The sequence below is a fragment of the Fusarium solani genome (assembly GCF_023522795.1).
Source record: "Fusarium solani strain SB1 chromosome Unknown bctg00000012, whole genome shotgun sequence".
NCBI lineage: Eukaryota > Fungi > Ascomycota > Sordariomycetes > Hypocreales > Nectriaceae > Fusarium > Fusarium solani.
In genome coordinates, this window is record NW_027072146.1 from 419,492 (window position 1) to 446,728 (window position 27,237).

Genomic DNA, 27,237 nt, shown 5'->3' on the forward strand with positions numbered 1-27,237 from the left:
ATCACATTGTTCGTAGGCAGCTGAACTCGGAGACAAGTGAGGGGGAATTCAATTGCGAGAACATGTAAGAGGAGAAACGATAGCCCCAAGATCTGGAGCCTCTCTCCTTTCCTACTCATCCTCCAAGTTCTTCGTACTTGTCAAGACATCTTGAGAGAAAATATCTTGAAAACCATCCAACATGGGGCTCTACGAGGCTTGTAGAGCATTCATCCTTTGCGTTGCCACATTCTTTTCCATACCGCTCGGTCAGCATGACGACTCCCAGCAACCCATCTTCTCCATTGACCAAAACCTTCCTCACTACCCCAAGTTCCCAGCACCTCATGGCCCAGATACGGTCAAGAATTTCACTTGCAGGTATCCAGATCTTGGAGATGAATGGGTGTCATGCTCGACGGAGAACAACCGCAAATGCTGGCTCAGAAATAAAATCACTCAGCAAGAATACAACATCACGACAGACTATGAGAAATTTTACCCACGCGGGGTCTTGAGAGAAGTAAGCAGATCCTATCACCATGGCTATCGCTTCTTATCTGACCGCGATGTCAATAGTACTATCTTGTGGTGGACAACATGACCATTAACGGAGACGGCGTATTCAACTATGAAGGCAAGGTCTTCAACCAAACCTACCCCGGCCCCTGGATCCAGGCATGCTGGGGAGACACTATCAGAGTCACCGTCAAGAACAAGCTCAAGTACAATGGCACCACGATCCACTGGCACGGACTCAGACAGAAGGACACAATGGAGATGGACGGCGTAAATGGCGTCACGCAGTGCCCAATCGCCCCAAACGACACATTCACCTACGAGTTTAAGGCTCTCCAGTACGGAACCTCCTGGTACCACAGCCATTACTCTCTGCAGTACGCCGATGGCCTGGCGGGACCTATAACCATTCACGGGCCATCATCAGCCAACTACGACGAGGCAAAAGACCCGATTCTGATCACAGACTGGAACCATCGGAGCGCGTTCCAAGATTGGGATCGAGAACTGACGCGCACCCCTACTTTCCCTAGGATGAACAGTATCCTGATCAATGGAATTGGTATGTTTCTGTTTGCCAAATGTACCTCCGTCGCTTACAAGTCATAGGAAACTTCGCCGGCAGCTTCCCAGGCCAGCGGTTCAACATGACTGTGACCAAGGTTTGTGCACCCCTGTGATACGACCACAGCATATGGAGGTATTAACCAGGTACTCACAGGGCAAGAAATATATTCTGCGTGTCATCAACACATCTGTCGACACAACCTTCGTCTTCAGCATTGACAACCACAAGTTCGAGGTTATGAGCTCTGACTTTGTCCCTATCCAACCCTATAATGTGACCCATGTCCTCATAGGCATTGGTAAGTTAACCGTTGTACTGTGGAAGTGCATAGCTGACATCCAGTAGGTCAAAGATACCACATCGTTCTCCACGCTGACCCAATCAACACCATCAACTACCCGGAATCGGACGAAGGAAACTATTGGATCCGCACAGTCCCCGCAGATGGATGCAAAGGTTTCGAGGTCGGAAACGAGCCGGATGAGCGTCAGGGCATCCTTCGGTACAACGCCAGCAGCACGAGTGTGCCTACTACTTGGAGAGACCCATACAGTTTGGCCTGCCGTGATGAGAACTACAATAACCTGGTGCCCATTCATGAGTGGAAAATTACACCGGTTGAGTTGAACAACAGTGAGTATACCACTCCCTGGTAAGCTGATACTAGAACACGCAACTCATCAAAATATAGGGTCCCAAGGCTTCGACATTGGCCTGGAACATGTTGAGAATAGACCTGTTGCTGGAAACAACTTTAGTTGGTGGTCTTTTGGGGAAAACCCCTTGTGGGTAGACTTTTCAAAGCCGACCATTACTGGGCTAGATAGGACGGATCCTTGGCCCAAGGACTACGTTGTGGTGCCTGCAGAGAACAAAGATGGATGGGTCTATCTTGTTATCACTGCTCCCGACGCCGCTGTGGCTGGAAAGAAGAAGATCTTTGCGCCTGTTGCACATCCTGTAAGTTCAAATGCATCGCGGTGCCCCCTGATACCTCCGAGGTGACATTGGTCTGATCGTTTTATAGCTACATCTCCACGGTCACGACTTTGCTCTCCTCGCTCAAGGCAACGACTCCAAACTCATTGAGAAGAACGAGGTGACACTCAAGTTTGATAACCCCCCACGACGAGATGTTGCATTGATCCCGGCTGGGGGCTACCTTGTTGTTGCCTTCAAGGCTGACAACCCCGGCTCCTGGCTGTTCCACTGCCACATTGCCTGGCATGCTTCGAGTGGTTTGGCGTTGCAGATTATGGAGCGTGAGGAAGACTTGAAGAAGTTAATGACCAAGGAGAGACTGCGAGAAACTAGGAGGGTTTGCAAGAACTGGGACAAGTGGTTTTCTAACCCTAAGAACCATTGGAACGCCAGTGGTCCATTCCAGGATGATTCAGGTGTCTGATCAACATCGTTGTTGCTCTACCATTGGGGTCGAGAGGCAAAGGAAGCATGGTTGTCTACCGCTATCCACTGCAAATTGCCCTTTACATACCAGACTCATAAGATGGACATGGACAGACAGATTGTGCCAAGTCAGGCGCAAACGATTCTTGGCTTGAAGCCCTTTATTACTTTCAAATTAGTAGTTATTCCTCAAGTAGGCAGTTACTAATTTACATTGGCATAACCCTGTACATCGGTTATTGTCCTGTCACTATCTTATGACCAACCTACTTTCTTCGTGCGCCCTCTGTGAGAATATCTACAAGTCGCGCTTTAATGTCGGCGGAGAGGAGTTTCTTCAGTGACACGACTGACGGCTGGATCATCCCTTGGAGACAAGAGGCGACCAGACCGGCGCCGCACCCGAGGTATAACTTTTACCAAGGTATAACTTAAAACCTTACCAATATAAATATATTAAGCCTCTTGGCTGTTGCATTTTTAGGGTTTCTTTCTTTAAAGTTACGTACCCCCCTTGCCACCACTTACCTTCTCATAATTAGTACGTTACTAAGAGCGGACTTTCTTATACTTACCACAATTGTCTGAATAACTCACGAGTTAGCCTATGTTTCTATAACAGTGGTCAAATGTACGAACCTGTCCAGTCACGTACGAGAAGAGTGGAGAGGCCACTGCTAAAATGGCACGCCCGGCATCGGTTGGAGTTCCAATCCGTCTCAAGGGGATGTCGCTCACCCTGAAAATGTTAATATTAGGCCAATCAGGCATCAGCTGTATGGACATGAAAGAGGGCTCACCATTTCTCAGCTTCGTCATAGCCGCCTTGAAATCCAACAGGATGCTTGACGCCATCAGGTCTCGTAACATACTCACCCACAGGAGCCTGAGTTAGCCTGGTCTTGATAGCCCCAAATGCAACAGCTGCGGTGAGGTCTCAGCATGGCTCAGGAATGGGACAGAAAAAGGAGAGATGCATACTGTTGGCCCTCACACCATACTGCGGTCCCCACTCTTGAGCGATTGTCTTGGTAAGGCCTATGATGCCTGCCTTAGCTAAGGCATAACTGGCTTGCCCAGCGTTACCGTAAACTCCGGATGTGGAAGAGATGTTGACTATGCACCGCGGTTCGCCGTCCTGTACCATAAAGTACGGTGCTGCTGCGCGGATGAGCTTGAAAGGCGCCGTGCTGTGCAGGGAGACGATTGTGTCTTTGGCAGTTAAAAACAAGTTGCTTATCTTGAGGGGCGAGCTGCAAGACTTACCCCATTGCGTGTCTTGAATCTTCTCAATGGGGTCATCCCAAGCGTAGCCCGCATTGTTGACAATGATATGAATCTTGCCATGACCAAACTCGGCCGCCCTGTGGACAAGGTTGTTGATAGCTTCATTGTCCGTGATATCTCCACTGACGGCGATTGCAGCGCCCCCATTCGAGCAAATGGCTTGTGCTGTCTCGTCCGCCTTTGCTGCCATGGGCTTAGTAACGCTGTTTCTTTCATTTGGCCAGGGCAGGAGTACCGGCATCGATGTCTGCAATCACAACCATACATCCCTCCCGTGCGAAGACAGCGGCCGCCTCGGCACCTATACCTTGGGCTGCGCCTGTGATAATGGCAACTTGCCCTGGAGGGGTTGTTAGTTGAGTCATTAGAATAGCTTACAGCGTCCTTACCTGATAGCATCCCTCGTGGGAAGTTAAGTTGTGGATTAGCACTCATGATCGTAATTGCCAACACTGGGTAGGTAAGAGGCAAGCCGGCAAGGTAATAATCCAAAGTTATTCGCAGTATCTGTTGTCTAAGTATGTCGGAATAAAACAGATCTGAAGAGATCAGGAGCTTCAAATCCCATCCTGGTCCGAAGCACTTCCACATCTTCTAGGAAAGGGCACTACGCGACTTGGGATTGTCATCGTCGGTTAGTATTTCCGTAAACCTAGTCGGCTCGGGCATGCCTTGGACGACGGGAAGATGTTGAGCTCATAACCGTGTTGCTGGGTTTCAGCCAGGATAGGGCGAGGCAAGTCTTCGGAGTTGTTGACCGAAGAATCGTTGCGGCTGACGGCGCCGTATATCCGGCGGGGTTGGGTTGGCCACCGACCAGATCGGCCAGCTCCGTCTATCGATTCGAGTCAGGCTTGATCCGGCGCTCAGACAGCCTTGCTCCGTGCCAAGGAGCAATTGTTAAATACCACGCTAGACCTGAAACGAGTCTGTCTGTCGCTTCAACGAGCTTGGAAGAGTGACCGACATCAACGACAACAACGATATCAATAGCAACACAGCAATCTTTGCAAAGATGACCTCAGAAAAGCCTTCCGGTGACGACAAAAATGAAACCAGACAGCTCGACGTACTCATTGTCGGTGCCGGCTTTGGCGGATGCTACAGCCTCTACAAGCTTCGTCAACTCGGCTTTCAGACCCATGTATATGAAGCAGGCTCCAATCTTGGAGGAGTGTGGCACTGGAATACCTACCCTGGCGCTCGCGTCGATTCGGAAATTCCTTACTATCAGTTTTCAATTCCCGAGGTCTGGCGGAAGTGGACTTGGTCTGAGAGATTCCCCAGCGGAAAAGAACTACAGGCCTACTTCAAGCATGTCGACCAGACGCTGCACTTATCTCGAGATATCACCTATGGTGCTGCCGTCATGGAGGCGACGTTTGACGAGTCTTCAGGAAGGTGGACGGTCACCACGCAGCGCGGCGAAAAGGCATCGTGTAGATACTTGATCTGCGCAACGGGAAGTTCATTCAAGCCGCATTATCCCGACTTCAAGAACTTGGCCAAGTTCAAAGGACAACTCATTCACTCAACTCGCTGGCCTGCTATCGCAAACACTAAAGCCAAGCGTGTCGCCATCATCGGCGCAGGCGCCACTGCGCTCCAGTGCACGCAAGAGATAGCCAAGGAGGCCCAGCATCTGACGGTGTACATCCGAACTGCCAGCATCTCGCTGCCCATGGTTCAACGCCCTCTCACTGAGCTTGAGCAGCAGATTGACAAGTCCACCTATCGAAGGATGTTTGAGTACTGCCGCAGCACCAAGTCCGGTCTGGGGTACGATATCCGGCCAGGCTCGGTATTCGATCTAAGCGACAACCAGCGAGAGGAGCTCTGGGAGGAGCTCTGGAACCGAGGCGGATTCAACTTCAACCAAGCAAACTTCCGGGACTTCTTAGTCGATGAGAAGGCCAACGAGCTTATGTATCAGTTTTGGGCAAAGAAGACTCGTCCGCGGATAAAGAACCCAGCAAAGGCGGCTTTTCTAGTGCCTGAGAAGGCGCCCTTCGCATTTGGAACTAAGCGCAGCAGTCTAGAGCAGGACTACTATGAGTGCCTTGACCAAGATAATGTCGAAGTTGTGGATCTCAAGGCTAACCCGGTCCAAGAGTTGACCGAAAAGGGAATCATTTGCCAAGATGGACTGGAGAAAGAATTCGACACAATCGTGATGGCTACGGGCTTTAATGCGATGACTGGCAGCCTGTCAAGCATGAACATCAAAGGCACAGATGGCTTGACGTTCGCAGAGCGATGGAAGGATGGCGTTTTTACTCATCTAGGCCTTTGCAGCAGCGGCTGTCCTAACCTGTTCATGATCTACGGTCCCCAAGGCAAGTTTCACCAGGGACGAGCGACTACGGCTGCTGACAATGACTTAGCACCCACGGCGTTTACGAATGGACCTGTTTTTATTGAAAGCCAAGTCGAAGTCGTCGTTGACCTGCTTCAGAAGCTCGACAAGGAAGGTGTCAAGTCAATCGAAGCGAAAAGGGAGGCCGAGGAGCAGTGGAAGCAAGCAATCCAAGACGCCAACGACCGGACTCTGCTGCCTTTGACTGACTCGTGGTATATGGGCGCCAACATCCCTGGAAAGAAGCGTGAGCAGTTGAATTACTTGGGGGAATCAAGAATTATATCAGTGAATGCAGGACGGCTCTGCGAAACTTGGATGGATTCACAGTCATTCATGGTGCCACGGAACAGCCCAACGGAAGTGGCGATGCTGAATAGATGCTGAATTGCTTGTTTTATTTCATAGGAAATCCCTGGTGACAGTGCCGATAATAAATTATGAGAATTGTTTTTAGACTTTTGACTCTGCCTCACTGGCTGCTTGGGAGAGACGCAGGGGGCTCATGGAATCGGGCATTTGGGAAGTATGGTAGTCTCAACCTTCAAGACCGTTCAACAGGTAAATGCCAAGTTTTGTCTTGAATGTATCTGCGCTTTTGAAAAGCCGCGTCCTGTTCAATTTACACCCAGCTCATCCTGATCTGTTACATGGGAGGCTCATCTGCCACAGGTCATCTTTCCACCCCAGCAAAGCCCCAGATATCCAAAATCGCAGTCTTGGTACTACTGCAAGGATTTAACCAGGCCTTGGATCCAATTAACCATTGTCTGATAGTAATCAATAGTTGCCCCAAGGTTAGGGTAGATATAGAATCCATGAGGCAACCCAGGGTATAACTTGAGAACAACATCCACGCTGGAATCGCCGAGCATCGTTAGCACCAGTCCATTCCCTTTTCAATCATCATGTCAAAGTGTTGCAAGGACCATTTACATACCCGTTGCCCTCCAGAGCTTTGGCATATGCAATGCCTTCGTCTCTGAGAGGGTCCATTTCAGCAACCTGTACAACTGCGGCAAATCAGCCAGGCAATCTCGTGGATATGAGCATGAGGGTGGCCGCACGAGCTGGGGGAAGGCCTGCCAAAGACTTGTCGAGAAGTGGGCTTGCTAGTGGGTCTGCCCCGCCCCTGGGCAGATAGTTCCTCCAAAACCAACGCATCCTCTCGGCGTCGACAATAGGGGCGTCCATGTTCTCCTTGTACGAGCTGTTTTTGTGTCCTGAGGGGTAGTGATCCGGATGACAAGTTACCGGGATATTTAATATCTGACCTATAATGCCATTGACGCCCTCATCCCGGGCAATGCGCGCAATCACCGTCGCCTTTGGCACAAGTTTCTCAGCGTAAGCGACAAGATGGGGCTTTCTAGAAGAGCGCATACCACGTTGGCTCCGGCACTCCCACCCCCCATGATGGTCTTGGTCGGATCGGCGCCAAGAGACTTGGCATTCGCTAGGGTCTGTGACATGAGTTCAGCAATTCTTATCGCTGTTCTGGGGCAAGCATGGGGTCGAACCCATAGCAGAGCGTCATAGGAATCATTGAGTGCATAAGGGAACGGAAACTCTGGGGCCCTTTGTAATGTGAGCACAGCACAGCTTAAACAGTAGGGAGGCCGAGGAAATTGACTTTCGGTAATCGACACTGACTACAACTGCGTCATTGCGGACAGTAATGATCCGGTTTTGACCCTCTTCAGACTCGGGTGAGCCTACCGTCCAACCTGAGGCAAGGTCAGCAACAGCACGGAGTTCCATCCCGGATATTCTGACCCCCGCCGTGGATGTTAAAAAACAGCAGATGATTTTGGGACAATTTCAGAGGCTGGTAGATGCGGACTATGATGGTGGATCCATCACGGACTCTCACCTCCCTCTGTGATATTGACAAGTCCCTGCCGGGAATAGGAGCGTCTGGGGAAAGGGGCGCAGCTCGATACGGCTCTTTGCGAAACTCATGAAGTGGAAGACTGTACAGCTTCCTTGCTTTCTCATCGAGAACTCTTTGATTCCCTGCAACCTTGACCCACTCGCTGCTGGGCGATACAGATTTGTTCGAGAATCCAGGGTCCATTTCGAGGTATTTGCATTTAAGTATAAGAAAGAGAGACATATAGGATCAAAGAAGTGAAGGGAGAAGAAATACCATGGACTTATAGATGAACGAATGAGGCATGCTTAGTGTCCTCGGAAGTAGGCTCGGATAAATGAACCGAACACTTGGCAAAACGTACCCGAGAGCTAGGCTGGGTGCCGAGGAATAATAGGGCGTTCACGGAATTTACACTCTATTTCCCAACAGTTAATTCCCACCTAATTACTCTAGTATTTCATCAGCATAGGGGCAGGCTCATAACATGTGGGACCTAGGTGAATGGGGCACACAGCACACCTTGGTTACTACGGATAACTATATCGGACATCAACCAACTAGGCTGCCATGTTGATAAGAACGGTCTTGGGCTCAGTATACAATCTCAATGCGTACTCGCCAAACTCCCGTCCGATTCCGCTTTGTTTCTTACCCCCAAATGGTGTCTGCATGTTCTGAAGGCTGACACAATTCACACCGACGACGCCAGTCTCCAGAGATGAGGAGAAGCGCAGGGCTCGTGAGATGTCACGCGTGAAAACTCCGGACATCAAGCCATACTCAGTGTCATTGGCCAGACTCAGTGCCTCTTCCTCAGTCGCAAACGTCTTGATGACGCTGACCGGGCCAAAAACCTCGTCCCGATAGACCTGGGCGTCGTCCTTTGGGTTTAAAAAAACTGTAGGTTGCATGAAACATCCCGTGTCTCCGTGCTGGGCACCTCCAACAACCAACTGAGCCTCGGATCGTCCTCGGTCGACCATCTTCTTCACCCGCTCTAGCTGCGACTGATCAACCATGGGTCCTAGTTTCACGTCTGGGTCTTGGGGATCCCCCATGTCGTCGATGGCTGCCTTCATCCTACTCTTGTACTTCTGGATGAACTCGTCTGCGATGCTCTCTTGGAGGTAGACTCTCGAGGCCGCGACACAAAGTTGCCCACTTCGTGTCAAGATGGCGTTGACCGTCCACGTGATGGCGTTGTCTATGTTGGCATCTTCAAAGACGATGGCCGGACTCTTGCCCCCAAGCTCAAGCGTCACCCGCTTCAAATTACTCTGAGCTGCAGCCACTTGGATCCTCCTCCCCGTCGCCACTGAGCCGGTGAAGCTGATCTTTCGAATCCTCATGTGCTCAGAGAGTAGAGCGCCGGTGGATCCGGGTCCTGTGATGACCTGCACAACCCCGGGGGGAAACCGGCCTTCTGAAACAACGGTGCAACGGCCAGAGATCCCAGAGGTGTCTTCTCACTGGGTTTCACGATCATCACATTCCCTGTCGCTAGTGCTGGCGCAGCCTTGAGAAAGAGAGTTGCCAGAGGCGCATTGAAGGGATTGACGGCGGCGCAGACGCCAATGGGTTCGTGCCGGACCAACTTGACAAAGCCTGAGACATGACCATGTTAGAGGGGGCAAGACTTGGCTGACAGAGTCTACTTACCATCATCGGCGGGAAAATAGTCTCCTTTGTGCTTATCGGTCCACCCCGCGTAGTAGAGCACACAGTTTCTGATGTAATTGCGCTCCCGGACTGGAGCAAGAGAAATCGGGATTCCTGACGTCAGCGAGTCCAGCTTCAGGATGGGCGTGAGCTCCTGGTCGAGAAGAGACGCAAGCTTAAGAAAGCACTCGGTCCGTTGGACGGCGGTGAAACGACTCCATGGCCCATTGAAGGCCTCCTCGGCGTACCGGACAGCGGCGTCAACATCGACTGACCCGGCAATCGGAAGCTTGTCGGAAACCAAACTGTTGTCCTTGGGGTTCCTGAGACTGTACGTTTCCGTGTTCTGCGCTGCAACGTACCGGCCGTTCAAGAATAGTTGGGTAAAGGACTTTGGGTCCAAGGGGACCGTTCCCTCTGTTGTTTCTTGCGACATGGGTGATGCAAAGGATTGTGCTGGATAATCTTGATCTAAGCGGAATCGAAGACACACAACTATGCCTGCCAATTTCCGGTGTGGTGACTTTTTGGCACGACATTTAACAACGTTTGCTCTTGCAGTGAGTTCGGCTCAGGTCCGTCCCGGGCGGAAATGTCGGCCATCAAGATCGCCTTCGGCCCGAGATATCCAGCCCCGGATTTGAGTCACTCCAGATGCATACCCAGTATCCGGCGAGGACAGAGAATGAGGAATCAGTCAGAGCGAGGCCGCTTACGAATAGATAAACTCAAAGAGTTCTTGTCGGGTTCTCGCTGAGTCTGGGATATCTCTTTCACCGGTCACGCAACACACATCTCTACTGACAATCTTCACCGGCCAATCATCTTGTTGTTCACTACAATGGCAGAACAGATGGACGTCTGGGCTCTCACGGAGTGGGATCGCCCCCTGCAAAAGATTAGCCAGCCCGTCCCATCACCTGAGGGCTCAGAGATTCTGCTGAGGGTTACCCACGCGGGCGTCTGCCACTCAGACCTGCACACTGCCCAAGGCTTCTACGACATGGGAAATGGTCAGCGATTCTATGTCAAGGATCGCGGCATCCAGCTGCCTATAGCGCTGGGACACGAGATCCTGGGGCAGGTGGCCGCAGTCGGACCAGAGGCGACCTCCGTACAAGTTGGGACACGCCAGATCGTCTACCCATGGCTGGGCTGCAGTGCCTGTACGCGCTGTGCTCAAGAGGAAGACAACCTGTGCGCTACCCAGAAGGGTCTCGGAACGCTTCGAAATGGAGGCTTTGCCGAGTACGTGGTGGTGCCGCATCCCAAGTACCTGGTAGACCCGGGTCATCTTGACCCGGCCGTGGCCTGCACCTTTGGCTGCTCTGGCATCACAGCGCTGAGTGCCGTCAGCAAGATCATGCCTCTGCCGGCGGATGAGCCTGTTCTCCTGATCGGTGCAGGTGGTTTGGGACTCGCCGCAATATCGGTCCTGAAGGCGCTGGGACACAATTTCATAGTCAGCGCTGACATCAGCGACGAGAAGCTGTCCGCTGCCGCCGCTGCCGGCGCAACGGCGACGGTCAACACTTCCGGGCCTTCGGCAGCCGGGAATATCCTCTCAGCCACCGGCGGGCCAGTCATTGCTGTCATTGACTTTGTCAACAGCTCGGCCACCGCCTCCTTGGTCAACAGCCTTGTAGCAAAGGGAGCCAAGTGGGTGCAGGTCGGTGTCATGGGAGGCTCCATCGAGCTGTCACTCGTGGCCAACATCTTCAAGGGCCTGACCATCTACTCCAACATCACAGGCAACTTGGATGAGCTGCGAAGGCTTGTTCAGATGGCCAATGACGGGAAGCTTAGCCCGGTGCCGGTACAAAAGATGCCCTGGGACTCGGTCAACGAGGCCATGGACTTGCTGAGGGATGGAAAGGTTTCTGGTCGGATTGTGCTAGAGAAGTGACCGCGCAATAGCTCGTACAGGGGGGCAGGCAGTCATAGCTCAGGGTAAATTTAATTACTCGCTGATGCCTTAGCACCGATAGACGCCTTGAGTTATATTTATTACACACTCTATTTAATTATGAGATGTTTACAATATAGTTTTACTATTATATAGAATTATATCTTAACTTAATTGATTTAATTAATATCTCTTATATAAAGAAGCTAATTAATTATTATTTTATATTATCACCTAGATCGCTTTCAAGTCGGAAGAGTACCTCGAGAGTATCCCGGTGGCGGCGGTGACATACTAGATACCTTGAGCTTTCTGGCACTGCAAGCAGTCAGACATTCATTCCATGCTCTCTGCTATCAGGTCAATATGTCTTCAGTGGAAGGAACCCGCGAGGAGGTAGCTTCGTCAGCATTCTTCCGGCCCTGCCAAGAGCAACCGTGGCATTGGCCGTTTCTCACCGCGATGTTGTATCGGGTGAAGGTCTCCGTCGACAAGGTCCATCTAAAAGTTGTCATGTTGTATTGATCGCGGCATAGCTGCGGGAATACGTATGAATCGGTGACGCATCTTGGCCCTGCACCTTTACCGGAGGTCGGCCTTCACCGAGCCATGTAAGATAACTTGAGCCGGCTCGAGGGGACAACAGGGGCTTTGCATAGTAAGCCGCCAATGGGTGGTAAGTCGGCCCCGGCCGGCTCGGCAGGGAGCGCCGACACTGAGATGCAAAGCCTCGGTCGCTTGCGGGAAGCTGATAGACCAGTGTCTCGACCTTGCTCTGCAGCACGACTGTACAAATTAGTCTCAAGACCTCATTTCCCTACCATCTGCAGCTCTGAACCAGCCTTTTCCAAACATCTTTTGCCCACCATGCCGATTCCTGAGTACAAGGACACAGGTGCTATCGATCTTCCGGCCAAGCTGAGCTTGGAAGTTCTCAGGGGCAAATCTGTGGTCATCACTGGAGGTACAGTTGAGGCTCATCTCAAGCCCTTGATGTGCGCTAAATGTCTACCCTAGGAGGTAGTGGGCTGGGAAAGGCTTACGCTGAGGCCTTTTGCCGCGCTGGGTGGGTTTCCTTCTTCCAACCCCGACGCCCACAGACGGCGCCCACTCTAACACAGATGACTTAAAAGGGCGTTTGTGACCATCGGAGACTATGATGAAGTGAAGGGAAAGGCCACCGCGGCTGAGATTTCTCCGTATGTCTCTTTACGCCTCCGGCCCAGCTCAGTTGACAGGCTCCCAACACTCACTCTCTTAGCAATGCTCAGTTCGTCAAATGTGATGTCCGCAACTGGGACGACCAGGTGGCCGTGTTCGAGGCTGCTGTATCGTCTTCCCCGTCCAAGAGTGTCGACGTAGTGATTGCAAACGCTGGCGTTGTGGGTGCGGACGACCTCTTCAAGCTTCAGGGTGAGTGCCGCGCACCTGACGCGTTGCCCGCCGCAGGCCCTGACTCGGAGCAGAGCCAGATGGCCCACCCGTCAAGCCAGATCTGAGAATCCTCGAGATCAACCTGCTGGGGACTGCGTACACGGCCAAGCTCGCCTTGCACTACTTCCGGCGACAGCCAGAGGAACCCTCCCGCGATCGATGCTTAATCATCAAAGGCAGCATTGCGGCCTACGCCGATCAGCCAGGGTCTCCGCAATACAACATGTCCAAGTGGGGAGCGCGGGGTCTCTTTCGAAATCTCAGACGAACCGCCTGGAAAGAGGGCATCAGAGTTAATCTCACGGCGCCATGGTGAGGAAGCCGACCTGACCCCCGCACCGCCCTGTCTGCTGCTTACTTGGATGGTGACAGGTATGTGCATACGCCTATCCTACCGGCAAAGGTGATCGAATACTTGCGATCGAAGGGTGTCAACTTTGCCAGCGTGCCGGACTGCGTGCAGGCCATGCTGTATATTGCGTCCAACAGACACGTCAATGGTAAGCGCTCTTGGATACGGGGGCGTACGTCCGTTCGGAGCAGGAGAACTAATCTACCACTCAAGGTCGCGCTTTTGGAATCGTTCCGCGCCAGGAGGCGCCGGAGGGTTATGTTGACCTGGGCCACGATGACTATCAGGAGGGAGATTTCTTGAAGGATTGGGAAGCAATCGTGCTTGAAACTGCCCAGTCAATTGTGGAGGTTTGATATTCCATAGCTAAACTGCCAGTCTCGTCTGGCATTATGCCCACCTTTGGCCGGTTTAGGCCCTCCGTTCAACCTCAAAGTGACTCCGATGCGTACCTTCAACGTCGGAATCGGATGGCCGCTGCAAACGCTGGATTGCTTGTAACTAGCCTGGGTTGGCTCGGCTGGAGGTCTGATCTCTCGGTAAATTTCATTGGGTTAGTGCCCCGGTGGCCGGCCGGCCGGCCATCGCCGAAAGCGGGGCGGGTGTCTCCACTACGGCGCACCACTCGGAAGGATTAACCAATCGCGGGAGGTTCGGCATCGTTCCGACCCGCAGCTTTCTTTCGTCGTGGGTGTCTTGGTCATACAAGAGTATAAGGCTTGGGCTGCGTCGACGCCACATGCGCTGAGGGCTGTTGGAGTAGATATGTCAAGATGAATCGCAGTAAGCGAGCTAGGCAGGCGTGTCTAGCATGCAGAGGACGCAAAGTACGCTGTGACGTTGTAGTGCACGGTGTGCCCTGCACCAACTGCGCGCTGGACTGTCGGGAGTGTCTCATCAAACAAAGAGCTCGAAGGGGGTGCGTGCCGGTCAAGCATTGAAAGAAGTCCCTGCTCATGTGTCAAACAGCAAGCCGAAATCGGATGCCACGCTTCTGCCCGCTCGAGAGCCGTACCTCAAACTGCCACAGCACCAAAAAGGCAACAAGCAGCCATGGCAACAGCCGGAGCCAGCAAGCCCCAGCACCGCCCTGGCATGTGAGGATTCTTCCCAACACTTGCCCGAGGTCCCCCGAGACGAAAAGTCCGAAGCAACGGACGGCACGCCGTTCGTCCTTGCCATCCACTACCCCTTCATTGATCCTGGGGCTGTATGGCGTCTCTCTCCAGGAGAAATGACCTTGTTGGAGAAGAGACGTTGTTTCCAGGTCCCAGCGGAGCCGGTCTTAGCAGAGTTTATCCAGAATTACTTCATGTACATGCACCCTTTTCTTCCCCTGGTGGACGAGGCGAGTTTCTGGGAGCTATACTCTTCTCCTCCGTCCACCTTTCTTGACAAGCCTCGATTTTCCCTTTTCGTCGTTCACACGTTGCTTTTCATTTCCAGCCCGGTAAGCCTCGCACCATTTTTCAACAGGCTATGAACAGACGGGGACCTGATACCACGACAGTTCGTCGCCACATCGACACTCAACTCGTTGGGATTTGAAGATGTCCAGGCTGCCCAAGCAGAGTTTTATCTACGAGCCAAGGTATGCCGAGCCTGTCATTACAGATACAATGTTTCATGATCTAACTGCTCCTTCCAAGACCCTGTTCGACTTTGACTGCTTTGGGGACGACTTTTCCTGTGCTCAGGGGGCGCTCATGTTGACATACCACGCGCCCACAGCGGACTGCGAGATCAGCATATACTGGCTACGCATGGCAATTGCACGTGCTGAATCTGTGGGGGCAGATCGATATTGCATCCTCGAAGACTCTCGGCAAGATAGGATAGCGCTCAAGCGCCTGTGGTGGTGCTGTATCCTGCGGGATAGGGTCATGGCCTTGGCAATGGGGCGGCCACTCACCATCAAGCCGGCGAGCTTTGACTTTACACAGCCAGGACTTTTGGTAAGCGACTTCAGGGAGGAAATAAGGAGGTCGGAGGTGTACAGCGCAGCCACGAAGCAGGTCCTGGTGCAGCTCGTCGTTACCCTATGTGAGCTTGTGGTGCCCCTCAACGACGTCCTCACCCTTCTGCACTCAGCGCAAGCATTTTCACTCCTGGACTCACCACAGGGCCAAGGACTGGAGATGTACCACTCCCAGTTGGATCGGTGGCGTGACAAAGCACAGGAAAGTTTCCTCATACCAGCATATACAGCTGGCATCCGCAAGTCAGTGTTGCTGTTCACAAAGATGATGTACATATACTATCAGTGAGTATGCCCAGCTGTGGAGATGTCTTTCCGGAACTTAATAGAGATGCAGCACTGCAAAGGCTCGACTATGCTTTCGCATCATAATTGCCTCCATGGCCAACCCCGATGATCGATCCGTGCCGCACGGCGTCGAGGCTCGCTGCGTTAAGTCGCAATCAGACATGAGCATATCCCTGCACAACATTGCTGAGGATTTGGCAGAGCTTTCCCACGACGGCCTGGTCCTGCTCTTGCCAAACACATTGTGAGTGGCTCCAGATTGGACCTCTTCAGCAGCTAATGCATCGAAGCGTCGCTTTCTCCGCGTTTCCGCTCCTCTGGGCAATCCTGGAAACAAACGTCATCGTCGACGATGCTCCATCATCTACCTCTCAGCGAGACCTGAACACATGCGCTCACGTCATGCAAGTCTTCAGAGGTCGCTACCAAAGTGCCGAGAGTGTCCTCAGATGCATCAAGACCACGGTCCATTTCGTCAAAGATAGAGCCCCCTCGAGAGGACCTAACCCTCAAACCTCGTCTAGTATGGACAAAGGAGAGACTCGTCTGAGTTTTAGTCCTGCTAGGGAGAATGTGTGGGTTCATCTCTTATCCAGGCACCCGAACGTCTACTACCAGATCGCCCGCATGATCGACAGGTCGTTCTCTGAAGGTCGAATCCTTGCCGCAGATTGGACTGTCTCCAGAGAGTTTTGTCACGGAGAGGAATATGTTGACTACGCATATTCATTCGATCAGCTTCTTGACATGGCGCTAGGATTCATCTATGGCGTGTAACTAGCACAGTAGTAAAGGTACTCTTTCTACAGAAGCAATCATGAGCCGAAAGAGCAAAGTAGCTCCCCGTACCTCTGAGAAATTCTGGCAGTTTCGTGCAGGGACTAGGCTTGGTCTTTCCCGAGCAACTGCACCAAGTTCCACAGCGATGGCACGGGTCTAAGCTCTTGAGTGGGCCAGAGACTGTTGCATATCCCCCCTTTCCTCCAACGCTCGATCGCCCCTGAGCTATCCTAGAGATATGGGACTCGTCAGGAACTTCGCCGGGACATCGACAAACTTGCTTCTGATATACTCGGCGACACCTTTACCTAGCATGTCGATCCTGGTGCTGCTTGCGGCACCCCCACCTAGGAAGTCAAGAAAACGGAAGTGAACGGCCCAGATCTCTGGAAACTCGCATCTCTCAACTGCAACATTCGGCTGATAATCGTCTCCCAGGAGCTTCTTGATACGAGACACGGTCAGATACGACTTCAACCATTGATACTCCTCCTCGGAGCGGACAAAGACTCCCACGTTGCAGTTGTCGCCCTTGTCACCGGACCGCGCGTGCGCAACGGCTCCTAGAGGGACCCTGCTTGTGATTCCAAAGCTGTCGAGGTCGGTTGGGCTTGCGGTCTCATAGCTGGGTCGTTTGCCAGGTGGGGGGGATGTAATTCCGTGATGCTTGACTTCAATGATACGGTCGTCCATCACCACGCGGTGAGGCAGCCTTTCGTATGAGATGGTGCCAGGGAAAAGCTCCATAAACATCCTAGGAGACATGGTTCGGAAGTCAAGAGACATGTGATAACCTGTGAGGGATTCATTCGGTCAGCCTTCCCGGTCTTGTAGGAAGAGGTGAAGCAGCGGATGGCCGTAAGAGCGGAAATTGCCACAGCAGGCTTCTCACCTGCGTAAAACTGCATTCTCAGAGCGTACAGATTCTTGCGGAATACATCCTCTCTAATGTCGTCTCTCTCATTCGCCTTCACCAGAACACGGATGGAGATGGTGCCCATGGCCTGGTTGCTTGGATTGGACGATGCAGCTCCATATCGCTCAATGCTCAGCTCTGCGAAGTTTGAATCTTGAAAGGCATGCTCAATCTGTTGCCTCATGAAGCGCTCCTTGGCGTCCAAGTCGAGACCGTTCATGTAAAATGTGGCCTCGGCCAAGTACCCGCCAATGGCCACCGTCATAGCCTTAGTAGTCGCGGGAGGAGGGCTGCCCTTTGCGCCAGAGACACGGACACGGTCTCCACTCTCCGTGTTCTCGATCCTGACGCTCCCGATATCGGCCAAGACGTCCGGGTTGATGTACTCTGTCCCTTGGATCTCGTAAAGAAACTGGGCGCGAACGTTCAGCTCGTCGACGAAACCCCCATGCAGAGGGTTTTTGGTGATGATGGCCGTTCCATCATGGGCGATCTCCGCGATAGGAAAGCCAAGGTCGACTAGGTTGTCCAGGTATGGTCTCACCCCAGAGAAGTTGGCACCAGTAACGTAGGGTCCGCACTCGATCAAGTCTGGTAATTCAGAGTCAGCAACGAGGACGTGAGGATTGTCAAACATTGACGCAGAGACTCACGCCCAGAAACCAAAGAACCGGCCAAGGCATCCCAGGCGTCCTGAGGCCAGCCATGCCACCATGCGGCCAGCGCGACAACGGGGCTGGCGTCTGTGACCCGGCCGCAGATGACAATGTCTGCACCCTCTCTGAGGGCCTGTACGATGCCCCAGCAGCCAAAGTAGGCGACTCCACACAGAGGTGTCTTCCCCCAGCTTTCGAGGGTCTTTTCATGGTGGTCTAGATGGAAGATGCCTCCAAGCTCATCCTGCCGGGCGGAATCAACAACGATGTCAGAAATATCATCCCCCTCCACGTAGGCCACTTTCAAGTGCCCTTGGCCATGCTGCTGGCATATCTTTTTGGCCTCCTTTGTACATTCCGGCGTGTTCAAGGCACCAGCATTGCAGACCAGCTTGATTTTCTTTTCGGCGATGATGTCGATACACTCATCCAGCTGCTCCAGGAAGCCCACCTCGTAGCCCTTGGAAGGGTCTTCGTACTTTCGGATGGCGTTCCACGCAATGTTTAGCTCAGAGAGCCAGTCTCCAGTAATAGCATCGACGTGACCATCCCTGATCTGCCGCAGCCTAGCATGTTAAATCAGTCAGTAAAACAACACCTACAGTGACAACAAGAGCCTCGTTGGAACAGCTGGAGCTTACATGGCGTGGGGGGAATCTTCCATGGCGCCGGCCACATTACCGATGACAATTGGGCGCTTTGTCTCCATGATTGTGATGGCCGTTGTTCAATCGTCTTGATGAGACACGTAGAAAGCAAAAATGGGAGATGGGGGGAAGTAGGACGGGATGGAGGAGATATAGCTATTTACTGAAGGCGAGGACGTGTCGTGTTTTTAGATAATCTTTTGGTCCAAAGACTCAAGCTCGTACCAAAGACCAGACACCGAGCGATCGATTGGGGCTATTTGACCACATGTATTAGGGGGTAAATACCGACGTCTTTCTCCCTCGTCGGCCTTTGCCGTCTTCTTAGATTTAACTTCTTATTATTGCTGAAAAATATTAAATACTATAGTAATTATTATTAGAAATGATATAAAATAATTATGCTTTAAATAATTATATAATAAAAAAAAAGATATTTATTAATATATTATATTTTATAATGGTTGATCTGAATAGCTAAAAATTAGTAATTATTAAGATCTTAGTCTAGGGTACGCCTGCCGCCAGTTCGGCAAAGTCCGAATACATTCGGAGGGGAACTCCGGGGCTATTGCCGTGACTTATGGAACCGCGGCCGCATTGAATGAGACGATAGCCAGTCATAAAACGAAAAGTTAGCCCGACTCTGACTTTGTTCGAGCGTCCGAAATATGCCACGGTCGGTGGGGAGCTCCCCGGCTGGCCAAGTTTACTACTGTTGAGTCCGTGGTGGTCGAGAAATCATGCTCCTTCTACAGCTCACTTTCGCTGCCGACGCAAGCTCTCGTACCTGTTAGCTTTGATAAGCACAACATTTATCATGTGTCATGATGTCGGCTTTTAATGCTGCCTTGTGTTAATACCTGTATCATTTATTTACGTGGTTGATGGACCCTTCAAATTCGTCCTTAATGACAACGAAGAAAGAAAAACGTGAAGCAAACCGACCTTCTTATTCATACGCATGACCTCACCGTAGCCCAGTTTCAGCTATATAATCGCCACACCGCAGTGCAACAAAGGCCACATTCTGGACATCCTTCCCGGTATAACAAGGCCCCTTTCAACCCTGAAATAAAGCCACGTTTTAGTCTTGCCTGTCGCTGCGGTTGTCGTTATACAGCAGGCAGGCCAAGGCCAGCCGAGTTGAAGAAGAAAAGGATACCTGTCACAACGCCCTTCCCATATCTCACAGGCGAGGGAGCTGGGTCACGGACAACAATGTAAATGTAGGATCGCCATCAGTATCGTCAGAGGCGCGGGGATGAGGCTGTCAATACAGGATTAACATGATTTAATGCACTTCTGGATCACTCATGTCGCAAACTTGCTGAACTGTGACCCAACACAGTCATCTCGAATCATTTATTGTTCCTGCGCTGCTTCTTAACTCTAACTAGAGTCTTCAGACCACTCCAAGCCACAAATGCCTCGCCGGATGGAACAGCATAACAATTATGACTATGTGCGCAATTTGGATGAGAAAGAAACAAGAAAGGTTGCGGAGTACGCAAAGGGAAATACGGAAGGCACAATCTCTTCGTCGGGCCCGGTCTTTGAATCTCGCCCTGGAGAAATATTGTTTGCCCCCAGAAACCACATGGCAACTAGTTTCGGCACCGAGCTTGATAAGGGGTACCGGCCCTGCGGATAGTTTGGCTTGGACTCATTTGCTAGACCACAGATGAGTCGTTCGTGTCGCCCTTGGAGGGCTCGTTCTGGAGGTTATGGTCCACGGTCGTGGGGAAGATGTCGACAATCTTCTCACCCCCGGCAACCTCGTTGGACACAGCTCGAGCAATACAGAAGGAGTCCACGATCAACTGGAGACAAAAGGTCATGCCGGCAAGCCAGAAGGAAAGGGCACCGTTCCAGGCCAGAGGTCCACTATACACTGTGTGCATGGCGATTCCGGGGATGAAGAGGATAGGCACAATGATGTTGACAATGGCGATGGGCTTCGGGAAGAGCGGTTGTGGGCGGGTGTCGGTTAGCAGAGCATAGGCAAATGCAAAGTTCTGCACCAGAAACGTAGGCCATGGCATCAGAGCGGTGATCCAGAACAGTTCGTTCATGACCTGTGTGATTTCGACGGGGCGGTCCAGACGATAGTTGGCCACGCCGAGAATCATGCCTGGCATGATAAAGGTAAAGATGCCGGCTGCGCCAGAAGCCAGCTGCAGTGCGCTCACAGAGTAGTGAAGGTTGGGGATTCGCCGCATCTGGGCCGAGATGGCAGCTGTCAAGGGGAGGTAGAACATGCCGGAAATCACCAGCATCGCCGCGCCCGCCTGGATGCCCTTCTCATGCTTTCTGTAGTGCTCGACGGTGCGCTCTGCCCCCCAGGTGGCTGGGATAGGAGGGAGGAAGTCACAAGCCACAAAGGCAAAGAAGAAGAAGAGGGAGCACAGAACGCCGCTGACAGCGCATGCGTATTGAAAGTTGCGAGGGGAGAGAGCCTGGGATCGGCCCAAGCGGTTGCAGAAATGGTTAATTGAGTTCATGGCTTGGAAAACAAGATCGTAGAATCAGGTTGATAAGTTAGACAAAGATAAAAGTCGAGGTAGGAATAGAGAACCAGTGCTATATATATATAGTAGGTGTTTCTTCACTGGTCTTATATAAAGCTATTATTGTCCGCAATGATGACAAGAAGCCATCAGCCACAACAGCAAAAAACACAGTTATTAATACATGACGGTATTAAAACCTAATACGAATTATAGGAAGCTAGTATTCTTAGAAGTCATTAAGTAGTGGTGTATATTACTTATTATAATTATTACTTTATATATTTAAAATTCTTAATTATTTTTTTAATCTATATCTTTTAGTTTTTTTTAATTATATAAGTAATAATACTTTTAATTATAATTTTAATAGGAATATATTTTAATATAAAATACCTTTTTTTATATTTTTTCTAATAAACTATGTATATAATATACATACTCCGCTAAAAAATAGACTAACAACAACTTATTAACCAGATGCATATCTATCCCGCACGCCCCTTAGCTAGCGTTCTTTGTAGATCCGGGCGAGTTGTTTAGCGTCGGTAGTTAGGTCCCGCCTGCTGCCGGAAATCCATGCCAAGATGAGCTGGGCTTCGGCTCATATTTCCGTCCACTGTCTTCTCGGCGAACGCCGACCCTCGGCTACTACCTCATATACCGCAGCTGGAGTGGCGTTCGACAGTTAGGGTGCGATGGCAAGCACCTTGTTTACGACCGAACCGAGTCTTATCATGTGCCAACGTTTCTGACAATGCCGATTCCAGGCATCAACACCCGAGCGAGGACAAGCCAACCTGCTCAACGTTCTCCCTTTCTTTCCGCTTCGCCCTCCCTCTTTCAGAGAGCGCACCTATCGTCCCGAAGTTGACAATGAGCCCCCACAGGACGCCTCTATGGCAACACTGCGAGAGCGACCAAACCAACGTCGCTAAGTTTATCACGTACGTCAACGAGCAGCTGGGTCTGTCGCTGAAGACATACGACGACCTTTACAGCTGGTCAGTTGGTGATGCAACATTCCAAGACTTCTGGCGGGCTGCTTATCAGTGGCTCGAGCTTGCTCCACCGGGATCGAAGCCTGTAGGGCCCATGCTGGCGGATGAGGTGAGACGATGATGGTTCATGGGGAAACACCTGAACGATAGCTTCTAACAGGACAACGGCACTAGCATTCAGCCACGACGCCCCTCTTCCCGCCCCCGGCTTTCTTTGCTCATGATTCTCTCAACATTGCAGAGCTTCTTCTGCGAGATGGCAAGGATCAAGATGTTGCCATTCACTTTGCGCGCGAGGATGTTGCAGGCGTGGTGAAGGTCACTTGGAGAACCCTCAGAGAGCGTGTTCGAGAGACAAGGGACGCCCTGGATAACTCGGGCATTAGGGTAGGCGATATGGTGGTGGCTGTCATGTCTAATTCGGTAGACACAATCGTGATCTGCCTCGCGGCCTTGTCCCTCGGTGCCGTGTGGTCATCTTCCTCGCCCGATCTTGGACCTGCCGCCATCACCGACAGATATATGCAGATCAACCCCAAGATTGTGTTTGCAGATGACGGATATCTGCACCGTGGTCAGCGAGTATCTCTTGCTGATCGCATCAGGCAGTGGTCAGAGCCGATTTGTCAAGCTGCGAAGTCACTGCGGGACATCGTGGTTGTTCCGTTTTGCAAGCTCGACATAGACACCTCCAAGATCCATCGTGGCTGCTCATGGGACTCGTTCATTAGTCGAACCTCTGGGCAGGAATTGACCTTCAACCTACAGCCGTTTTCCCACCCGGCCTTTGCTATGTTTTCATCGGGCACTGTAAGTCTCGCGATCTGTCATCTCTCCTCATGCACTCGCGCTGATGGGAAGGCTGGGACCTTTGTGACTTATCTGACACAATCTCGAACAGACCGGCAAGGCAAAATGCATCATCCACTCTTCAGGAGTAGGTACATATATTCTGGGGCTGTTACACAAAGATGCTGATCCGATGGCGGCCAGGGCATAGCTTTAAAGGTGAAGACTGATATGATCCTCCAACACGATGTGAGAAAGAATGATGTGGTTTTCCAATATACAACGGTACTGAAACGGCGGCAATTCTAATTCAAGGGTCCTCTAGTGCTAACAGAATCAAGACATCGTGGGTTATGTGGGTTTTAAACCTTTTGAACTTGTCGTCTGGCAAGTCAATGCTTCTGTACGAAGGATCGCCGTTTCACCCCGAGCCAACGATACTACTTAAACTCGCGCAAGAGGTCGGGTAAGTTGGACTCCGAGAATTCGATGCTTGAGTTTTATTGACAAGTTGTATATCTAGGGTCACCGTGTTTGGAACATCTCCCCGATATCTACAGGAGCTGAGGAGCCGCAACATTATACCAAGTAAGTCGCCATCTTCGCGGCATAGAATCTAGTCTGTAGTCCTAATTTGGTTTCTAAGGGCATCAGTTTGACCTGGACCGACTCAGGGTCATGACTTCAACAGGATCTGCGCTCTCTGCCGACCTCTACGACTGGTTCTATGAAACCGCATTTCCCCCACGCACACAACTCATATCTATGAGCGGCGGAACTGACATTGCTGGGTGCTGTAAGTCTACTTCCCGGCGCTGCCATGGTTCGCGTGGCTGAAACTCAATCGCCAGTTGTGGGTGGAACTCCCCTTTTGCCGGTATACAGCGGTGAAATTCAGGTCAAGGCCCTTGGCATGGCTGTAGATATCTTGGACCCCGGTTTGGTACAGCCCCGCAGTGTGGAACTTTCTGGTCTGCCAGGGGAGTTGGTGTGCCGAAAACCATTCCCCAGCCAGCCCGTCAGCTTCCATGGCCCGGCAGGAGCGGACGTCTACAGGTCGTCGTACTTCGAACGTTTCGGCCCTAGGATCTGGTGTCAGGGTGATCTGATTCAGCGCCTGCCTGACACGGGTGGTATCGTCATGCTGGGCCGGTCGTAAGTTACAGGGAGAGCTTTCGTGGCTGTAAACACCACTAATGAGATCTAGGGATGGCGTCCTCAATCCGTCTGGGGTCCGATTTGGATCTGCCGAGATCTACGCAGTTACCGACACCTTTCCAGAGATTGCCGACAGCCTTTGCGTGGGCCAGAAGAGAGTTGCGGATGCTGATGAGAGGGTTCTCCTCTTCCTTAAAATGCACCCAGGCTCGCCCTACACCGAGGAGCTAGAGGGGAGAATCAAGGCTGCCATCAGGAGCAGGTATTCTCATAGACACGTGCCCCAGTTCATCTTTCCAGTGGCGGATATCCCCTACACTATGAACGGCAAGAAGTGCGAGATCAACGTTAAGCACGTCGTGAGCGGCCGCCAAGTTGCTGTCAGCGGCACGGTGGCTAATCCAGACTCATTGAGGCTTTATAGGCGGTTTCAGGATCTGCCCTTGGACAAGAAAGCGACGATTGGTGCTCAGAGCAAGCTCTAGGCATGACGAGATTCAACTTGGTGTTGCTCTCGGGGGGATAGCTTTGATATCTTTGGCACTATCAAACCCTTATCTCTAGTTAAGAAACCTCGCGCAGTTCTGTCACCCTCGGCTCTTTAACTGAATTGTAACAAATGTGACTCAAATTTTTACCCGAGTTGCTCGCTATGCATCTGTCCCAAGGTCCCAACTTATAATTCCGTTCCCTTCTCCTGGGTCATCCGGATCAGCCTCGGCAGCATGGGGCGTGTCAAAATTCCAAGCTTGCGAGAAGCTTGAAAGCAACTCGCTTGGAAGCGAGCCTTCCACGTGCTGCATGGCATCAACGGAGCCAAAGATATCCCGGAACTCGCTCATCACCAGCATGTCATCCCATTGCTGCACCAGGCCCGCTGAGCCACTGTCATCCATGGAGGAATCTAGGGCCATCATCTCTGCGCCTTGTGGCAGTAAAGCAGTTACTGTGCCGCTTTTCGGGGTGGGAACCGCTGCGCGGGATCCAGTCTGGGACTGGGGGTTGCCAGAGCGTTTGGACGTAGCATTCAGAGCATCCCGCGTCACGGCACTGCTCAACTTGTTGAATAACTCGCACGAGCGTCGAGACGCGTTCCAACGCTCACAAATCGCCACCAGTACGTTTGAGCAGGCTCGGGTGACTTCGACGATGGAAAAGACATCGGGAGACAGGCTACATGTGGAGGGGCTCCTGAGAATTCTTCCGACTGAGTACACGTAGGAAAGCCCTGCGATGAAGACACCGTGGAGAGTGATCCAGGAATAGTTGAGCCGCCTTTTCCGGTGAAGCTCGCTGTACGACTGAATGGAAGCTTCCGCTGCGTGTAGGAGTTCCAAGAGGTCTGATTTCCCGGCGTCGGAGTTTGGAGTCGCCGATGGATGAGGGAAAAGAGGTGACGGCCGATAAAGCAGGAGGAGAGCGTTGCTGTACACGACTTTGTACCAGTCTGGAGAAACAAAGCTGGACAAGTAGCCGCCATTCGACGCGTTTGCGGACAAGCCAAGAAGCCCCGTGTCATTTCTCCAGGCATTGATTTCTGCATGGAACATGCGGCGTGTAGCCCTCTTGTCAGCGACTGAACCCTGATTCGAATGCCGTAGGTTGTAGAGCTGCGTGAGTATCCTGCCAGAAAGACGGCGGATGCGGGTGATGTGCAAGAAAGGAGAATCGTTCCTGGGGACGCCATCTACCTGCGGCTGCACGAAGATAGGGCGATCGGGGCCGAACTGGTCATCGTCTAGGTGTGATGGTAGGGACACATCGACTTCCTCGTCTCTGATGGCGACTGGCCTGCCAAGGGTGAAGCTGACGACCCTATGAAACCAGACGTTAGCATCCAACTGGTCTGTTTTGTTCCTCGCGTGTGTCAGTGTATGCAGCCTACCTATCCAAGTTGTAGAGGGACCAGAAGCATCGCTTTTTCATCTCTTCCTCGAACAGGACGATGCTGGCGGGAAAAGGCTCCCGATTGGCGGCGTCTGGCTGCTTCCGCTCAAGATGAAGTCCAAGCTCGATACAGATACGGGCCCCGATACCCACCAGATGCCAGATACTTCCACTGGTGTCGCGGAGGTTGCTGAATATACCGTGCTGGGAGATGAGCAAGATGGCCTTGAGCTGGCTTAGCCTTCCCATCCTCAAGACCGTATCCAACTTGGAGTTGGCGCGAGCAAAGTGCCCTGACGAACTGGCGACAGAATCTTCGAAGCGGTTGAAGTTGGAGCTGCCAATGGCAAGCACCATGTCGAAGACGAAAGCGTCGAATGGGTTATTTTCGTAGAACCCCTCATCTTCATAGATTCTTTTGACGGTTGCGAGGAAGCTAGGCCGATGAATGAGGGGAAAGCTGATGTGGGTGTGTTGAAAGTAGGCGTCTATGAAAGATCTCGCCGTGGCGGGTGCGGGGAGGGCGCTGTCTGACAAGGTTGCCGAGATGCAGCGCACCGGAGGACTGTCCGACTGTCCCGAGGTCTCCTCTTGATCGCGCTCTTCATTTCCTTGTAGATCGAGCACCGTGGTGATGATGTTTGCTAGACCCAGGCCGCTGCTGTTGCCCAGATAGCGAGTCTCCCCGGTGGCAGTGAGCGATAGATAGCCTACTTCCAAGGCAAAGTCGCTTTCCAGAGTATCCCCCAGAGACAAGCCGGGTGCATCAGCGGTAGTGCTTGTAGCTGTGGTATCATCAACATGACTGCTCTCCTCTGCCCGAGGCCCCAAAGCGTGTGTTGGGGCGACGGCTGCGGCCTGCGAGGCGGCCAGACTACGACGAAGCTCTTCATTCTCCTCCCTGAGACGCTGCACGAGAGCCTCCATGCTGTCTAGGTAGCCCCTTGGCAGATTGCGCTGTCGTAGCTTATCGGCGTGGACGCAGGCTACGCCAGCTTTCTCGCAGCCACCACACTGGGGAATTCGGCGATCGCATCGGGTTTTGCGAGAGTGGCACCTATCGCATGCCTGCATTTTCTCTTGTTCTAGGCACTGAGAGTCTAATAGTTGAGGGGCGAGAAGAGAAGGGCAGTCTGATTCTGGCCGTCAGTTCTGTGAACCTCGGCTCCTATGAGGTGGGTGATACTTGCCGCTTTGTATGCGAATCAGGGGAAAGTTGCGGGGAAATAAATAGAGCGGGGATTTTACCCCGCCTTTTATAACTAAGTAAGAAAAAGCTAAGAT

General features: G+C 52.0%; 12 protein-coding genes across 12 annotated transcripts; 6 read left to right on the forward strand and 6 right to left on the reverse strand.

Moving 5' to 3' along the window:
* Positions 1–181: 181 nt before the first annotated feature.
* Positions 182–2,471, forward strand: MRS44_016134 (uncharacterized protein; the record flags this gene model as incomplete). Its single annotated transcript, XM_065617903.1, has 7 exons — positions 182–502; positions 559–1,060; positions 1,108–1,160; positions 1,220–1,364; positions 1,412–1,699; positions 1,758–2,026; positions 2,094–2,471. The coding sequence occupies 7 exons, from the start codon at positions 182–184 to the stop codon at positions 2,469–2,471; spliced, it is 1,956 nt and encodes a 651-aa protein (XP_065473975.1).
* Positions 2,472–2,974: 503 nt separating this feature from the next.
* On the reverse strand, positions 2,975–4,195 carry MRS44_016135 (uncharacterized protein; the record flags this gene model as incomplete). Its single annotated transcript, XM_046281695.2, has 8 exons — positions 2,975–3,001; positions 3,049–3,057; positions 3,113–3,212; positions 3,274–3,397; positions 3,455–3,685; positions 3,740–3,943; positions 3,996–4,100; positions 4,150–4,195. The coding sequence occupies 8 exons, from the start codon at positions 4,193–4,195 to the stop codon at positions 2,975–2,977; spliced, it is 846 nt and encodes a 281-aa protein (XP_046125221.2).
* Positions 4,196–4,775: 580 nt separating this feature from the next.
* Positions 4,776–6,496, forward strand: MRS44_016136 (uncharacterized protein; the record flags this gene model as incomplete). Its single annotated transcript, XM_065617904.1, has 2 exons — positions 4,776–6,363; positions 6,447–6,496. 2 exons carry the CDS (start codon positions 4,776–4,778, stop codon positions 6,494–6,496), a joined length of 1,638 nt encoding a protein of 545 aa, XP_065473976.1.
* A 418-nt stretch (positions 6,497–6,914) lies between these two features.
* On the reverse strand, positions 6,915–8,193 carry MRS44_016137 (uncharacterized protein; the record flags this gene model as incomplete). Its single annotated transcript, XM_065617905.1, has 7 exons — positions 6,915–7,011; positions 7,057–7,129; positions 7,184–7,339; positions 7,391–7,442; positions 7,502–7,694; positions 7,750–7,843; positions 7,893–8,193. The coding sequence occupies 7 exons, from the start codon at positions 8,191–8,193 to the stop codon at positions 6,915–6,917; spliced, it is 966 nt and encodes a 321-aa protein (XP_065473977.1).
* A 356-nt stretch (positions 8,194–8,549) lies between these two features.
* On the reverse strand, positions 8,550–10,087 carry MRS44_016138 (uncharacterized protein; the record flags this gene model as incomplete). The annotated part of the gene is made up of 3 exons (XM_065617906.1): positions 8,550–9,415; positions 9,463–9,597; positions 9,652–10,087. The coding sequence occupies 3 exons, from the start codon at positions 10,085–10,087 to the stop codon at positions 8,550–8,552; spliced, it is 1,437 nt and encodes a 478-aa protein (XP_065473978.1).
* Positions 10,088–10,492: 405 nt separating this feature from the next.
* Positions 10,493–11,557, forward strand: MRS44_016139 (uncharacterized protein; the record flags this gene model as incomplete). Its single annotated transcript, XM_046274279.2, has 1 exon — positions 10,493–11,557. The coding sequence occupies one exon, from the start codon at positions 10,493–10,495 to the stop codon at positions 11,555–11,557; it is 1,065 nt and encodes a 354-aa protein (XP_046125217.2).
* Positions 11,558–12,226: 669 nt separating this feature from the next.
* On the forward strand, positions 12,227–13,699 carry MRS44_016140 (uncharacterized protein; the record flags this gene model as incomplete). Its single annotated transcript, XM_046284376.2, has 7 exons — positions 12,227–12,521; positions 12,575–12,623; positions 12,691–12,756; positions 12,819–12,970; positions 13,024–13,303; positions 13,364–13,491; positions 13,557–13,699. 7 exons carry the CDS (start codon positions 12,227–12,229, stop codon positions 13,697–13,699), a joined length of 1,113 nt encoding a protein of 370 aa, XP_046125216.2.
* Positions 13,700–14,116: 417 nt separating this feature from the next.
* On the forward strand, positions 14,117–16,386 carry MRS44_016141 (uncharacterized protein; the record flags this gene model as incomplete). The annotated part of the gene is made up of 7 exons (XM_065617907.1): positions 14,117–14,126; positions 14,190–14,262; positions 14,313–14,793; positions 14,854–14,934; positions 14,993–15,606; positions 15,659–15,853; positions 15,900–16,386. The coding sequence occupies 7 exons, from the start codon at positions 14,117–14,119 to the stop codon at positions 16,384–16,386; spliced, it is 1,941 nt and encodes a 646-aa protein (XP_065473979.1).
* A 228-nt stretch (positions 16,387–16,614) lies between these two features.
* On the reverse strand, positions 16,615–18,670 carry MRS44_016142 (uncharacterized protein; the record flags this gene model as incomplete). Its single annotated transcript, XM_046281694.2, has 4 exons — positions 16,615–17,183; positions 17,282–17,896; positions 17,959–18,527; positions 18,603–18,670. 4 exons carry the CDS (start codon positions 18,668–18,670, stop codon positions 16,615–16,617), a joined length of 1,821 nt encoding a protein of 606 aa, XP_046125214.2.
* A 1,611-nt stretch (positions 18,671–20,281) lies between these two features.
* On the reverse strand, positions 20,282–21,112 carry MRS44_016143 (uncharacterized protein; the record flags this gene model as incomplete). The annotated part of the gene is made up of 1 exon (XM_046282816.1): positions 20,282–21,112. One exon carries the CDS (start codon positions 21,110–21,112, stop codon positions 20,282–20,284), a length of 831 nt encoding a protein of 276 aa, XP_046125213.1.
* Positions 21,113–21,994: 882 nt separating this feature from the next.
* On the forward strand, positions 21,995–24,551 carry MRS44_016144 (uncharacterized protein; the record flags this gene model as incomplete). Its single annotated transcript, XM_065617908.1, has 7 exons — positions 21,995–22,228; positions 22,294–22,929; positions 23,021–23,056; positions 23,250–23,374; positions 23,583–23,704; positions 23,760–24,063; positions 24,116–24,551. 7 exons carry the CDS (start codon positions 21,995–21,997, stop codon positions 24,549–24,551), a joined length of 1,893 nt encoding a protein of 630 aa, XP_065473980.1.
* A 165-nt stretch (positions 24,552–24,716) lies between these two features.
* On the reverse strand, positions 24,717–27,027 carry MRS44_016145 (uncharacterized protein; the record flags this gene model as incomplete). The annotated part of the gene is made up of 2 exons (XM_046267964.2): positions 24,717–25,881; positions 25,952–27,027. 2 exons carry the CDS (start codon positions 27,025–27,027, stop codon positions 24,717–24,719), a joined length of 2,241 nt encoding a protein of 746 aa, XP_046125211.2.
* Positions 27,028–27,237: the final 210 nt, after the last annotated feature.